Here is a 12849-nt window from a genome sequence, read left to right as displayed (position 1 = left end):
AAACAGAATTGTAAACACCGCGATTAGCTCAACGTATTAGCACTAAAACTACTAGACGGATCGAAATAACAGATTCCTGATATCTTCTTTTTGCAGTTATTAATTCTTCGCACTCCGAATTTCTTTTGCATATTTTCCTCGATAACTGTATTATTACGATATTTTATTTGAAATGCATTTAAAAAATAGATAGTTTGTAGAAAATATAATAATATAATCTATTTTAAAAATATCTTGACAAAGAAACGGTTAAAAAGATCACAGATGTTTCTCTGAGAAATTATAATTATTAAAGAAATTGATTTGGCAATGCGCAAACTGAATTGCAAATCAATTGAAGTCCCAATAGATGTACTCTTCAAAATTTTATAGTGGAATTTCAAAAAGTCGATATAACTGTCGATTAAACTAAGTGTTAAAGGAAATTTCTACGGATTGGTTGTTGAATAATTTCGCGACGACACACGAACGTGAACTGGGAAGGATGTTATTCGTAGTCCTTCGAAGTAGTTTCACGCTGATCTAAGATGCAGTCACTGCAAAAAGATAGTACGACCGCAATCAAACATGTTTACGTCGTCGAAAGTGCCGCGGAGAACCTGTTTCGAAATGTCTCTGAATACGGACGCGTAAAAGTGTAATTTCGAATACCGTTGTACATTTTATTGTACGTTTTAGTCAGCTTGAAACTGCTTGGATGTTGACTTGATTCGTTTAATTGTGATTGTTATTGCAATCACATTATTCTGTAACGCATCAAGTAATTCGTTCGCTACCAGCGTCATACTTGTGTCGGCCGTAATCCTATATTTTACATAATGAAAATGAAATTAATCCTATAGATATTATTATTAGAAATTATAAACTACGACATTATATTTAGGAATTCAATGGCTCGTTTCAGTTTCATTTTTCTAATATTTCGTTTAGATCCATTGGATCGAAGAAAATATAATTGAGGAGACCGTCACCGAAATAAACGCTGGTAGCGAGCGTGTTAAGCAATTCTCAATTTTCAATGAAATTTCAGGTTTCGAAAGAACGTAGGCAATAATATGTAAAAATATGCAGAGCGTTCAAATAGTTCTGGAGCATGTAAACAAAAATGAACGAAGTGCTTTATTTTTCAACATATTTTTCTCTTCAAGTAAATACGAACTGACAGAAATCTGAATAAGTTTACGCTTGTATCAATTAATTATACATATAGCATTTTGTTTAAGTAATAAATACGTTTCAGGAACTTTTTAAACGCTTCTCTTATACGTACACTTCGAAGATTCATTTAGTTTAATCATTATGTGATTTTAACAGGAAACGCTCGCCGCTGAAAATGTCCAATAATCTTCGATTCACGAAGGAGAACAAGAATTTGACATGGAAGCAACGATTGTTTTACGAGAAAAATGGGTATATCCTGCTTCCTCGCCTCGTGCCGATGGATGTCTTGGATAAATGTCACAAAAGGTACAAGTACCAAACGATTAAATAGATGAATATTTATTCAAATTCATTTCATCGAACTCCCGCACAGATTATACGTACATCAATTTTATCACATTGTAAATCAGTCGAAATGTTATCAGAAATAATCACCACGTAGATGAATTTTAATTAATCCGAAACGAATTCGCTGTCGCTAAGTCCTTCGCGAAATTTCAATGAACTTATTGACCACGATCAGCATTATGAATCTGTATTATTAATCCAATACTATTTATACAATTAATCTTCTTATCGTGCGGCTTCAAATGAATCGTACCGCTCCGATCCATTATTAATCGTTTCAACTTCGTTAACACCTTTGTTTTTTTTTCCATTTTCCTATTCCAGATTGAAATTAAACCGAAAATCACGCATCCCCCAAGATTATTCCTAATTACAATGAAATGAAATCATCGGTGACATTGAAATACTACGAAAGAATATCCCTCGACTACAATCATATCATTTTCCATTATTTTCATTATACATTTCGACGCATTCGTTACGCTCGCGCGGAACGCGTGAAACGTAAAGCCAGACACAAACGAAAACGAAAGAAGAAACAGTGCAAGAAGTATTGATTGCATTTTTATCGTCAATAACGGAAGTAGTGTTACGGTTCAACGCGTTGCATCACGGCCAGACGAGCCGTCAATAGTTTTTGTCCCGGGGTTTTCATAGGCAATTACCTTTTCAGGTTCGATGACATCGTGGCTGGCAGAGCTCCACGCAACGGAATAACTGTGATGTACGACGTGAAGGACAGAAAATCGGTCAACAAAGTGCAAGACATAGCAGACGACGAAGTTTTCCGCGAATACATCGCGCATAAAAATATCCTGGATATAGTGGAAGCCATCACCGGGCCGAATATCATGGCCATGCATAGTATGCTGATCGCAAAACCCCCCGACATTGGATTCGGGACATCCAAGTAACGTCGACTCACTTTTTCCTGTTACCGAGTACCAGGGAATCCAATTTCACCAATTCACCGACCACGGATCCTTATACTTACCATTCTTACCCATACTCTCGCACTCCGGTTGCCATGTCTCAAGCTTCTGGTACTCTTTTGAAAGCTACGTTTAAAAGTAGAATTCAGCTCAATTAACCCTTTGCCCTACGATATCGTGTCAGGCTCGCGGTGAAGATTTTAAATAGAATTTAACAAACATATATATTATTCAATCTGATTGAATGCAAAGTACATATTATTCCTCTATTATCAATGATTATACCATAAATCATACGTTGACATAGAATAAGACTGAAATTCCTTCTTATTTTCAACGAATTATTAATAATAATGTAGTTAGATCGATCACGAGTCGGAAAGAAATCATAGGGCAAGGAGTTAAGTTTGATTTAGTTGAACTCTTCCATTGAGTGGATTTTACTATAGTAACATTGATTTTCTTAGCTTTTTTTAATAGAGCAAGAACTATATCCCAATTTTATATTATACCAATTTAATCACATTTAATCAGATTGAAGTCAATACTCGAATTATATTCCCTAAAGTTTCATCCAACGTATTATTTAAATCCAACAAGTAATTCCCATAGAAACTATTCCTCCCAAAAAATTATCCTAATTACACAACACGGCGAGCAAAAGTTAATTAAAGAAAGAACAATAAAATCGTATTTTCGTCGCAGCAATGAAAACCTTATGGCAGGCCATGTTTTTCTCGGGAAGTCGTTGGAGAATCGACTTTTGTTGATTCCAGGCATCCTCCTCACCAGGACTTGTATTACTTCCCGTTCCGGCCAGCCGATCTGATAGTGGCGTCGTGGACCGCCATGGAACCGTGTACTCGCGAAAATGGATGTCTTTTCGTGGCTTCTGGCACACATGCACTGAACCGTTTGCACAAACACGACTATCCTCCGGGATCGGAGCCAGGCTCTGTCAACAAATTCTACCACGGCATCTTGGTACACGTTCGAACGTAGTCTGTCAGCTCGAGCCACTATATCTAATTTCCTTTTTTCTAAAAGGACTTGCCCGACTCGACGAACTGGGAATATCTGGAGATGGGGCCGGGTGACACGGTATTCTTCCATCCCCTGTTAATTCACGGATCCGGCGTAAACAAGACTAACACCACGAGACGAGCTATCTCTTGTCATTACGCGGCAGCGGAGTGCGATTACATCGACGTAAGTGATACATTGAAAAATAGGATTAACGTTTTCCTTGTTTACAAAAATGTGGAACATGTTTTACAGAATTGTATCGAATAGCGAAAAATAACTAGCAATGATATAAGTTCAATTTAAAAGATGTACTATGTATTTCTCTTGTGTGTCTCATTGCATATGTTGATGAGCAACATTTATTTTGGAAATATGTTCCACATTCTTATTAACGTTCTGCAATGTTCTAAATGAATTTTAACTAATAGATAAAGAACTCGGTTCAAGAAGATATCGCAAACGAGATCAAGAATTACATGCGCAAAGTTTCGCCTGGCATTGACGTGGAATACAGTGACCTGTGGCGTTTCAAGGCCAGCCTTGTACGCGGAATAAAGTCCTCCCTATAAAAATATGATACGGTAAATTTCATTTGTATTTCATGGTGGTTGCATGTTGGAATAGTAGTTGATTGATATTGGGGCATGATATTTGCACGGTAGTAACGTCGACTCGTTGCTCGGATATACAATCAGACATAGAGGAGGGAGAAGGGTAAGTAACGGCATGACAGAAAAAGATGCAACGACAACGGAATTGTCGCCATTATTATTTATAGAATCAGTATCACGTCGATGTCTTTGATGAGAGTACGGTGGTTGAAACGTGTAACAATGTTTCGAATGTGGATCTTTGTAGGTATTCTCGTGGCGAACACTAGCGCTGGATGTGCGACACGCCGCCAGGCAAACTTGGAAACGATCTAGATTGCGAAGACGTTTCTTCACAACATCTTGGTCCCTATGCACCTTATGGTTATCCCTTAGCAACCCTAATAGCATATCCTTTCTTCCCTTTATTTGCTGTTAATAATGGTACGTTATTAGCGACTCTAGCCGTTGCACGAGGATAATTTAAATAAATAAAAAAACTACCTTGCCAGGATGTAAGCAACAGGATACACAGTACTCATAAATTGCACAGCACCCTTGGGCGTTACAGGTTTTGCAACTATATCTCTCTCTTTTCCTGACTGCAGAGGTTTCTTCGTTTTTTAGAAGATCCTTTTGCTCTGTAGTACAGCAACCATTCTGTAGAACATCTTGTCTAGCACATACGATACCTCGCTCGTCTACTATCAGAACTTTTCCCTATCGAAATAAGAAAGTATTGATGAAAGTATTCGAAAAGACTGGAACTATAACGATTCATTAATCTAATGTACCTGGACAGAGTTTCGACAAGGTTGTGCTGCAATGTCGCTGTCATTTAAGTTAGGTATTGCCTCTATATTTAATGCATTGTCGTTTGCCTCTTGATCAAGAGTAGCCTGCCACGACGGTGGTTTGCCAGATGCCTTTAATTGATCCAATAACACCTCATCGTCAGAGATCAGATCATCGTTATTGTCATTGACCATCATAGCATCCATATCATCGAGGTCATTATCTAAAGCTAATGTTTTTCTCTATGGATAAAATAATATTGCGTTCAAAGTTCCAACTCGGATGTTATTCTTCATATTATTAATTTACCTCGTTACGAAATAATGAAAATGCACAGTAGGTGAGCGACAAAGCGAAGATCAGTCCAAGTACGAGGCGGCGTCTAATAATTCTGAACAGGCCGCCACAACTCGGCATCCTTTCCACTTTTGCAATGGGCCCTCGTGTTTTTCATCGACATTAAATCCCTCGGTTAATGTCCAGGCACATGGTTGAGGGGCAACTGACAGCGCAAAGTTTTTTTTTCATCGTTAAATCGTGTTTAATCGATAACGTTACACGATTAAGAAAATGTCTAATCATCGTTACGTAATGAGATGCAAATTCGAGCAGAAAAAGGCGTACAGATATCGCATAATCGTGAAAACAATTAGACAGAAGAAAGAGAAAGGAGAAGAGGCAGGTTATGTTGTCTTTATGACAATCTCATCGCAAACATTCGTGAGGCGCTTACCGATCCCGGTGCGCAAATAACTATATTGTTGCTACATGAGCTTCTTATTAATCGATCGCACGTACAACGGTAGAAATTTGTCGTTTCTTTTCCTAAATAATAAATTTATCAAAATTCTTCTCACTCGACATGCGAGGAATGGTACAATATGGATACAAGTACGTTGACCTATTCAATGTGCCCGGGATACGTTAAAGTGCACAATGTAATGGTAGATGTCACTGTATACCTAATGAAACATTTTTATCGACGTGTTATAAAAATAAAATTAGAAAAATGTATAGAATCTAACAATAATAGAACTATAACAGTAAAGTAATCTACATCAAATTTATACTTAAATTACATATATGGTATAAGGTTATTATATTTACTATATAAATATATAAAAGTTATTGTAACATTTTAATTATTTTTATTGCATTGTATACAAAAGGGGTTTAATAAACTTTATTGCACAGATAAAATTTTCTACCATTTCTTTACTCAAAATGCAGAATTTTTTAATTGAGTCTTCTTATCAAGTTCGCCGAGAAATTGAGGCACAATTCATTGAAAAACATTCAGCTTTTGTTTTGTTATTATTCGATTATAAATTAAATTGAATTGAATTTCGCTGATATCGCGCAGAGCTTGAAAAAACAATGGAATTAACCCTTTATCAACAAATGTACCGTGTCTTGCCACAAAGAGAATGAAATTTCATCCTGACAAGTGAGAAGGGATATTAAACACGTCACAGGTATAAAAGCAACTGGGAAACGAGAAATGCGTGCAATGACTTTTCGAGTGGTACAATGGATACTTTCCGTGGCAGTATTTCTGATTGTCATCGCCATCATTGTTTTGTCCGCGATTCACTTAGGCAGACGAGATTGTATTATCACAAACACGACAAAATCAGGTGATAAAATTATTCAAATAAATTATATCACACATTGTCCAAAAATACAGATTATGATTCATCAGTTCTTTCAATTAACCAAAAACAAATTTACGCACGGAGCATTTTGAATATCGCACGACGTAATTATTATCATGTTTCGCCAGATTCCACGAATAAAATGGTTCTAGCTGCCGGATGAACGCAATGTGAATATTAAGGGAGGTTAACATTAATCGACGATAATTAATTGCATCAAGTGTGTACATTATCAAATGTGAATTGTAAGGAACACAATTTTCTTTCTTAATGAATATAATTTAAAACTACTAACCTGTAATACTTATAGCAGAGAAAAATTGATTTCTTATTCGTTGGTTAATAATCACGAGAGATCGTGGAAATTCATTTCTTCGAAAATTGGAAAGCGTTTCGGTAATGAACACATTTCTCCGGGAAAAAGTGAGGTTTCCCAGATGTGGGTAAAGCGTAAAGCTCTTCTGTCGATGGCTCTTGCAGTCGTAAATCTCGGGACACTTTACAACCTCCCCGAGCAAGCAATGGTCTCCTTAACTCCATTATGCGAAGGTCCTTTTGTTGCCAGCCCAATGTGTACACCAAACGCGAATATTTCTCTTTTATTCCCTTCTTAGCAGATTTAACGATTGCACACGTGTATGTTTTCCTTCTAATAATTATTAACTATTTTAAACATTTAGAAAGATATATGAAGCTTCAATTAATCGAAACTTCTGAATTTTCTCGAATAAAGCCATTACTTTTTCATTGTACAATGAGAAATAATACGTTAGTTCATCAGTTACAAGTTAAAATATAAAATTCCAATCACATTCTTATTGTTCTTCAAATCGCTATGTTACGCATTCCTGGACTGATGATAGAAAATTTCTTCGAAATAATGAATCATACGTATATCTCGTTTCAAACGTTTATACTCAATCCACTATCACTATCGTAATGTTTAGTCTGGTTTCAGCTTTTACATCCGGCATGGCAACCGATGACGAACGCGTTCATTTCAGTCCTCGAACTGACTCTTAGAGTTTGTTCGAGTGAGAAGAAAATTCGAAATATTATTAAACTTCCACTTTATTATCTATCTTTATTAACTTCAACTTTACAAAGTAAATTCAGACGGAGCCACCAACTGTCCCATCTGACTTCTGGAACTGCTTGTTATAGTCCACTTCTAGTTGGTATTTAAGGGTGCTAATTCTAAAATTTGACAAAAACTGTACCTTTGAAAGATACATAAGTCTGATAGGGTTGACTTCAGTTAGATTTTGAATATTTCTAAAAAGGTGATCATCGATTCGACTGCTTGGTAGTTCTAGTATTAGATAACTATTCTTCGCAACTGAGGTAATTTGCAATCAATCTATTACTTTTTATATAATTATTACGAATTATACGCAATAGCGACCGTCTCAACACGTTGAATACCATGGGGGTCACCGATGGCCCCTAGCCAAATCAAATTACTATAATTTACTCGATTAAACGATGATTATTCGAAAACTTTTCTATCGAATGATATTCTGCAACACAAACGAGCAATAATGATAACTCAGCTCAGTTAAATAATGCGATATCATATTCTTCCTCGTTTTGTGTAATTGGGACCGTGAAATCGTCCGGCATTCAACGCGTTGAGAAGAAGTATTAGGGTTTCCTCACTCAGTAGAACATTGGATTACTGATCGTTTTATTCTACTGAGAATAGGCGTAAAAAGTAAAGTACTGCTTTAAATGAGATTTTCGTCGGGTCAGTGTCATCGGCAGTTTTCATAGCCACGGCACATGTTTGTCTAAGAGTGCCATGGAAATCTCGTAGCCCCACAAGCAGGCCGCGTTCGCCGGGAACGCGCGAATTAGGACAGGTATAATCCCTCGATAGAGAACTCCGAAGCCATCTTTCTTCACCATTAAGGGATACACCGACCTCAATCCGCGAGGATATTCCCCCAAAGCGGACGTCTGTAACTTCGATTTCAGCGTGTCGATGGGCATCGAGACTATCCAGTTAAGTGTGCCCGCGCAACCACCTGCCAACAGCGGCTGCCATGTTATCTATAAAACAGGGAAGGATCCGTGATTCGAGAAAAGCTCACGAAAATATTGTTGTTTAACCCTTCGACCTATAATATCGTGTCAGAGTCGCGATGAAAATTTTTAACTGAATTTGAGCAGTCTAAGTGTTATTTATCTTCTTTAAATGTAAATTAAATATTACGTTTCTATCATTAATCTTCAACCTTTGGAGTCCAAACAGACATAGAACAAGCATCAAAATTCTTTCTTTTCCTAATAAATTATTAACGATAAAGTAGTTGTTTTTCATCATAGGTAAGAAATAAATTATAGGACAAAGGGTTACCACTATTCGAACGATGATTCGAATAATGTTGTTTGAATAAATGGTCATAGTACACTGTGTATAGGTATCGATGCTTCAAATCACTTTTTTTAATATGTGTAGAAATTGATGGTCTGAAGAACATTCGCGCACAAATTAACACTAAAACTACCAAATGAACCTAATTTATTCATTTTGTAATTATTAAAAGATAACAGATGTTTCTGTGAGAAATAGTTGACGAAATTGATTCAGCAATACGCAAACTGAATTGTAAATCAATTCAAGCCTCGATAGACGCACTCTTGTGGTTTCTATTTAATTGCTCGGTAGGTTGAGCATTAATATCCTGTAAAAAAAAAATCTTACTCTGTCAGATTCCGAGGTCAGAAATCGCATGATTTCCTCGTACGTGCAGAAATAGAGTCCTGTGGCTGGAACATCGCGAAGAAGGGTGGCGCAGGTACCGACGTACAAATTACGAATGCCTCCCTCTTTCCATAATTTCATCCCGCAATCCATAAAACCATTGTACTTTTTAGAACCGTTCCCCTTGAGTAATTCCGGGCGAATTATTTTTTGTTATGACACAGGATTACTTGGGGGAAAAGTGATACTATAAGTTCTCCAATTATAAATCGACGATGCGAATTTAATATTTCTATAGTGTATTATATTCATAAACTGCAAACTTCGTGCATTCGCAAAAAAAACATTGAAACGAAATCGAAATTTTCGAAAGAACCATTTATTTTAGACATTCCGAGATTTTTTCATTGAAATAGGGAAAAAGGCTTTCTTTGCCTTGCGTCATTTTGCTCGGAATCTTTTTAAATGATCGTTGCCCGTTCCCTAACCTTCTGTACCACATAAGTACGAGGAAGTTAGCGAAAATCGGTAATTAATTAAGTCTTCTTAATAATAAGTTGTATCTCTATGTGAATGGTTGTCAAAACTAAATGCATCTTGTTATGTATTTTGAAATAACAAGTTTCATTAATCTGTATTATAATTTTTGGTACGTACAAATTTTACTATCGCGAATGCCACAGAATTATATAAACTCTGCGATCTATTTATAGTGAATGCGTACTGCCTGCAAAATATATAACGCATATTTAACCAAGTCTACTAAATGTCTGTTTATTTGTAATCGTCCCTTTTTACCTGCATCTGCAACAAACATTTGATTCGTTCCGCTGGAACAGTAACAACCGTTGTAGCAGCGCCGCTTATTAATCCCGCGAATAAAATCCGCGAGCTGGTTAGGGTTTCTTGATTTGGATCGGCAATTATGTACTTACCGAACCCATAACCCACGAAACCAATGGAAAATATCGGTACAACCGTTGCAAGGGGCGCCATTACACCCTGCACCAATAAAATCAACAATTAATTGAATGTTAAAATTAAGATATTAGATTATTAATATTAATATACCTTAATATTGGAATAATGTTAATATTGCTTTGGAAATTAAATAAGTTCCACTATCACGGCAATTTTTCAGACAGAATTTATTTAAATTTACACAGTTGGGTCTTATCATTGTTGTTATTAAACGAGACCCGTAAATTCACAATGTATTTATAACTTTAACTCTTTTCAAGTAAACATGTTTTTCTGTTCATCGCGTGCACTTTTATTTTTCTGTATCCTTTACTATAAATATCTCGGGAATATAAATGTTTCCGACGATGAGCTTTCATGCCCAGTTGTATCTACCGTAGTGGACTGTAAATCATTGTATACATCGACGACAGTCGGTTACTGTTCTGGTTGTAAGTACCTTATCACTCAAGAAGCTTTTATTCAAAATGGGACCGACAAATATTGCAAAAGTAATGAACATGCTGGCTGCAACTCCCCAAACTACCAGTATACCACGGATACGTTCAAATTCGATTGAAGTTGATTCACACAATAAAATCCGAAGCACGTAACGTACAAATTGTAGAATACAGTTTACCTACAGAAGAAAAAGATTATTTTGAACCAGAGATGTGTATTCCTGATGAGAAAGCTGGAAAAATCGACTTAAGTTGCAAGAGAAAAGGAAATTATTACACAAAGTTCCATAATCTTTTGAATTTCCGGGTTCAATGACTTCCCTCGTCAGTGGGTAAAACATAGTTAACAATGAGAATAATCAATTGAATTCTTCCGAGAAAATGCTTTGATGAAATGTTCCCAGATTAATCAAATACTGATATTAAATTATTAGGTTGGTGCGTATGAAATGTCGGATTTTTAAGTGAATATATAAAACTGCATATCTTTTTTCAAAAGCTGTTTATTTAATTAAAATATCCTCCATTTGCTTCAATACACTTTTCCCAACGAGATTTTAATGCATAAATGCCTGTCTTAAAGAAATTCTGATCTTTAGAATCAATAAACTCTAATATGGAATTTTCTAGGCTGTCTTCATTTTCATACTGTTTAGCCCGCAAAAACTGTTCTAAATGTTTAAAAAAATGAAAGTCGGTTGGTAAAAGGTCCGGCGAATAAGCTGGGTGCTGCAAAATTTTAAATTTTAATTCATTTAATTTCGCAATTGTTTTGTACGACGTATGCGGCCGAGCGTTGCCGTGGAGAAGTATTGAGCCATGCCGATTAACAAGTGACGGGCGTATAATTTTCAATTTTTCATGCATTTCATCAATGTACTGTGGCAGTACTTTTCTGTTATTGTCACCAAACTGTTATTAACATTTTCCGTGGATGAAGTGATGGCTTTGGAGTATGAGCTTGGAGTATCCTTATCAAGCTACCGAGCGCACCTTTTCCTATTGTCGTAAAGAACCCATTTTTCATCACAAGTAATAATCCGATCGAAAAATGGCACTCGATGAAATCGGGTTGGCAATGATGAGCATACGTTCAACCGATTCAACTTATTTCGCTCGGTTAGTTCGTGCGGTACCCATTTATCCATTTTTTTCACCTTGCCAATATCAGAAAGGTGTCGCAATATTGTTGTATGATCAACTTTCATTCTGGTAGCAAGTTCCCTTGTAGATACAGTTGGATTCGTTTCCACCAATGCTTTCAAAGCATCTTTCACAGACGTTTTGGGTCTTCCACATGGTTCATTTTGTAGGGAAAAATCACCAGACCGAAAATTTTCAAACCAACGCTGCACTTTTCGATCGTTAACATTATTCTCCCCAAACGTCTGGTTTATATTACGTGCTGTTTTTTCAGCATTATTACCAAGTATATACTCATATAAAAAAATTACACGAATATCGGTTGAATCCATATCGGTATAAAATTCAAAACAAATAATAAAAGGGAACACTTTTGAGAAAATTTTCTGTGTTGAAACGTGACTCTGGCAATGGACAGTACAACTATAAACGAGGTTATGCCAAAAATAAAAGCATAACGAAAACAGGGAGGCAAACGTTCACATGGAAAGAAAAACCAACATTTCATATGCACCAACCTAATAATAATAATTAATATGATTAACGATACTGTAATATTATTATCTAATTAATCCAAGAGCATTTCAACGAAATCTTAGAAATAATTAGACCACTATTAACCTCTTGCACTCGAAGACTCTGGATCGGAGCCATTTAAAACGTTGCGTTGAATATGTTATAACATTTGTATCTACAATCAATAAAAAAGAATAATAAAATATATCTATAATTTTTCTCTTCATGCGCGTACCGTTTATTCATATGCGAATATATTTTTTCTAAATTCCTTCGAGTTGCTGGAAATATGAGTGAAGGAAACTTCAAGCGCAAAAGGTTAATCTGAGCCACTCATATATCCAGCACAAGTAAGTGCAATCCGATCAGAACGTGATGCGATGATTCAGTAAGCGACTTTAGAGAAGCAATTTTGTCGTCGAGGTGACTCTGGGAAAGCGGCTCGAGGGAGAAAATAACACTGCTCTTACTTGACACTAGAACTACCGAACAATCAAATTAACTTTTCGAAATTTCTCTATAGAAACTCCGTCAGTGGTACTATCGAAATTTCTA

At 36.2% G+C, this 12849-nt stretch overlaps 2 protein-coding genes across 9 annotated transcripts in view; one reads left to right on the top strand and one right to left on the bottom strand.

The window, feature by feature from the left end:
- LOC116430568 (phytanoyl-CoA dioxygenase, peroxisomal-like) overlaps nucleotides 1-6052 on the top strand; it is a 95341-nt gene extending 89289 nt beyond the window's left edge. For 7 of the 8 annotated variants that reach the window (XM_031984891.2, XM_031984893.2, XM_076372093.1 and 4 more), the window contains 6 exons: nucleotides 1315-1467; nucleotides 2183-2419; nucleotides 3218-3425; nucleotides 3489-3650; nucleotides 3896-4048; nucleotides 4326-6052. In XM_031984891.2, coding sequence (XP_031840751.1) covers nucleotides 1315-1467; nucleotides 2183-2419; nucleotides 3218-3425; nucleotides 3489-3650; nucleotides 3896-4036 — 901 coding nt within the window. In that variant the 3' untranslated portion in view covers nucleotides 4037-4048; nucleotides 4326-6052. Of the gene's footprint in view, nucleotides 1-1314; nucleotides 1468-2182; nucleotides 2420-3217; nucleotides 3426-3488; nucleotides 3651-3895; nucleotides 4049-4129 lie in introns of all 8 variants that reach the window. The other variant, XM_076372090.1, reaches the window with a different exon arrangement.
- Nucleotides 3943-5311, bottom strand: LOC116430567 (SREBP regulating gene protein). Its single transcript, XM_031984890.2, has 4 exons — nucleotides 5162-5311; nucleotides 4852-5094; nucleotides 4562-4777; nucleotides 3943-4489 (listed from the first exon to the last, which is right to left on the bottom strand). Exons 1-4 carry the CDS (start codon nucleotides 5267-5269, stop codon nucleotides 4067-4069), a joined length of 990 nt encoding a protein of 329 aa, XP_031840750.1. The 5' UTR covers nucleotides 5270-5311; the 3' UTR covers nucleotides 3943-4066.
- Nucleotides 6053-12849: the final 6797 nt, after the last annotated feature.

The sequence above is a fragment of the Nomia melanderi genome, chromosome 11 (assembly GCF_051020985.1).
Source record: "Nomia melanderi isolate GNS246 chromosome 11, iyNomMela1, whole genome shotgun sequence".
NCBI lineage: Eukaryota > Metazoa > Arthropoda > Insecta > Hymenoptera > Halictidae > Nomia > Nomia melanderi.
This window is presented reverse-complemented; position numbering and strand designations above follow the sequence as displayed.

Bases quoted from the DNA above. Each gene is read 5' to 3' on its own strand.
- LOC116430567 (XM_031984890.2), bottom strand. From the start codon at position 5,269: ATGCCGAGTTGTGGCGGCCTGTTCAGAATTATTAGACGCCGCCTCGTA. The intron at 5,095-5,161 runs GTAAATTAATAA...TTTTATCCATAG, and splicing joins TTTCATTATTTCGTAACGAG to AGAAAAACATTAGCTTTAGA. The intron at 4,490-4,561 runs GTAGTTTTTTTA...CATTATTAACAG, and splicing joins GTTGCTTACATCCTGGCAAG to CAAATAAAGGGAAGAAAGGA.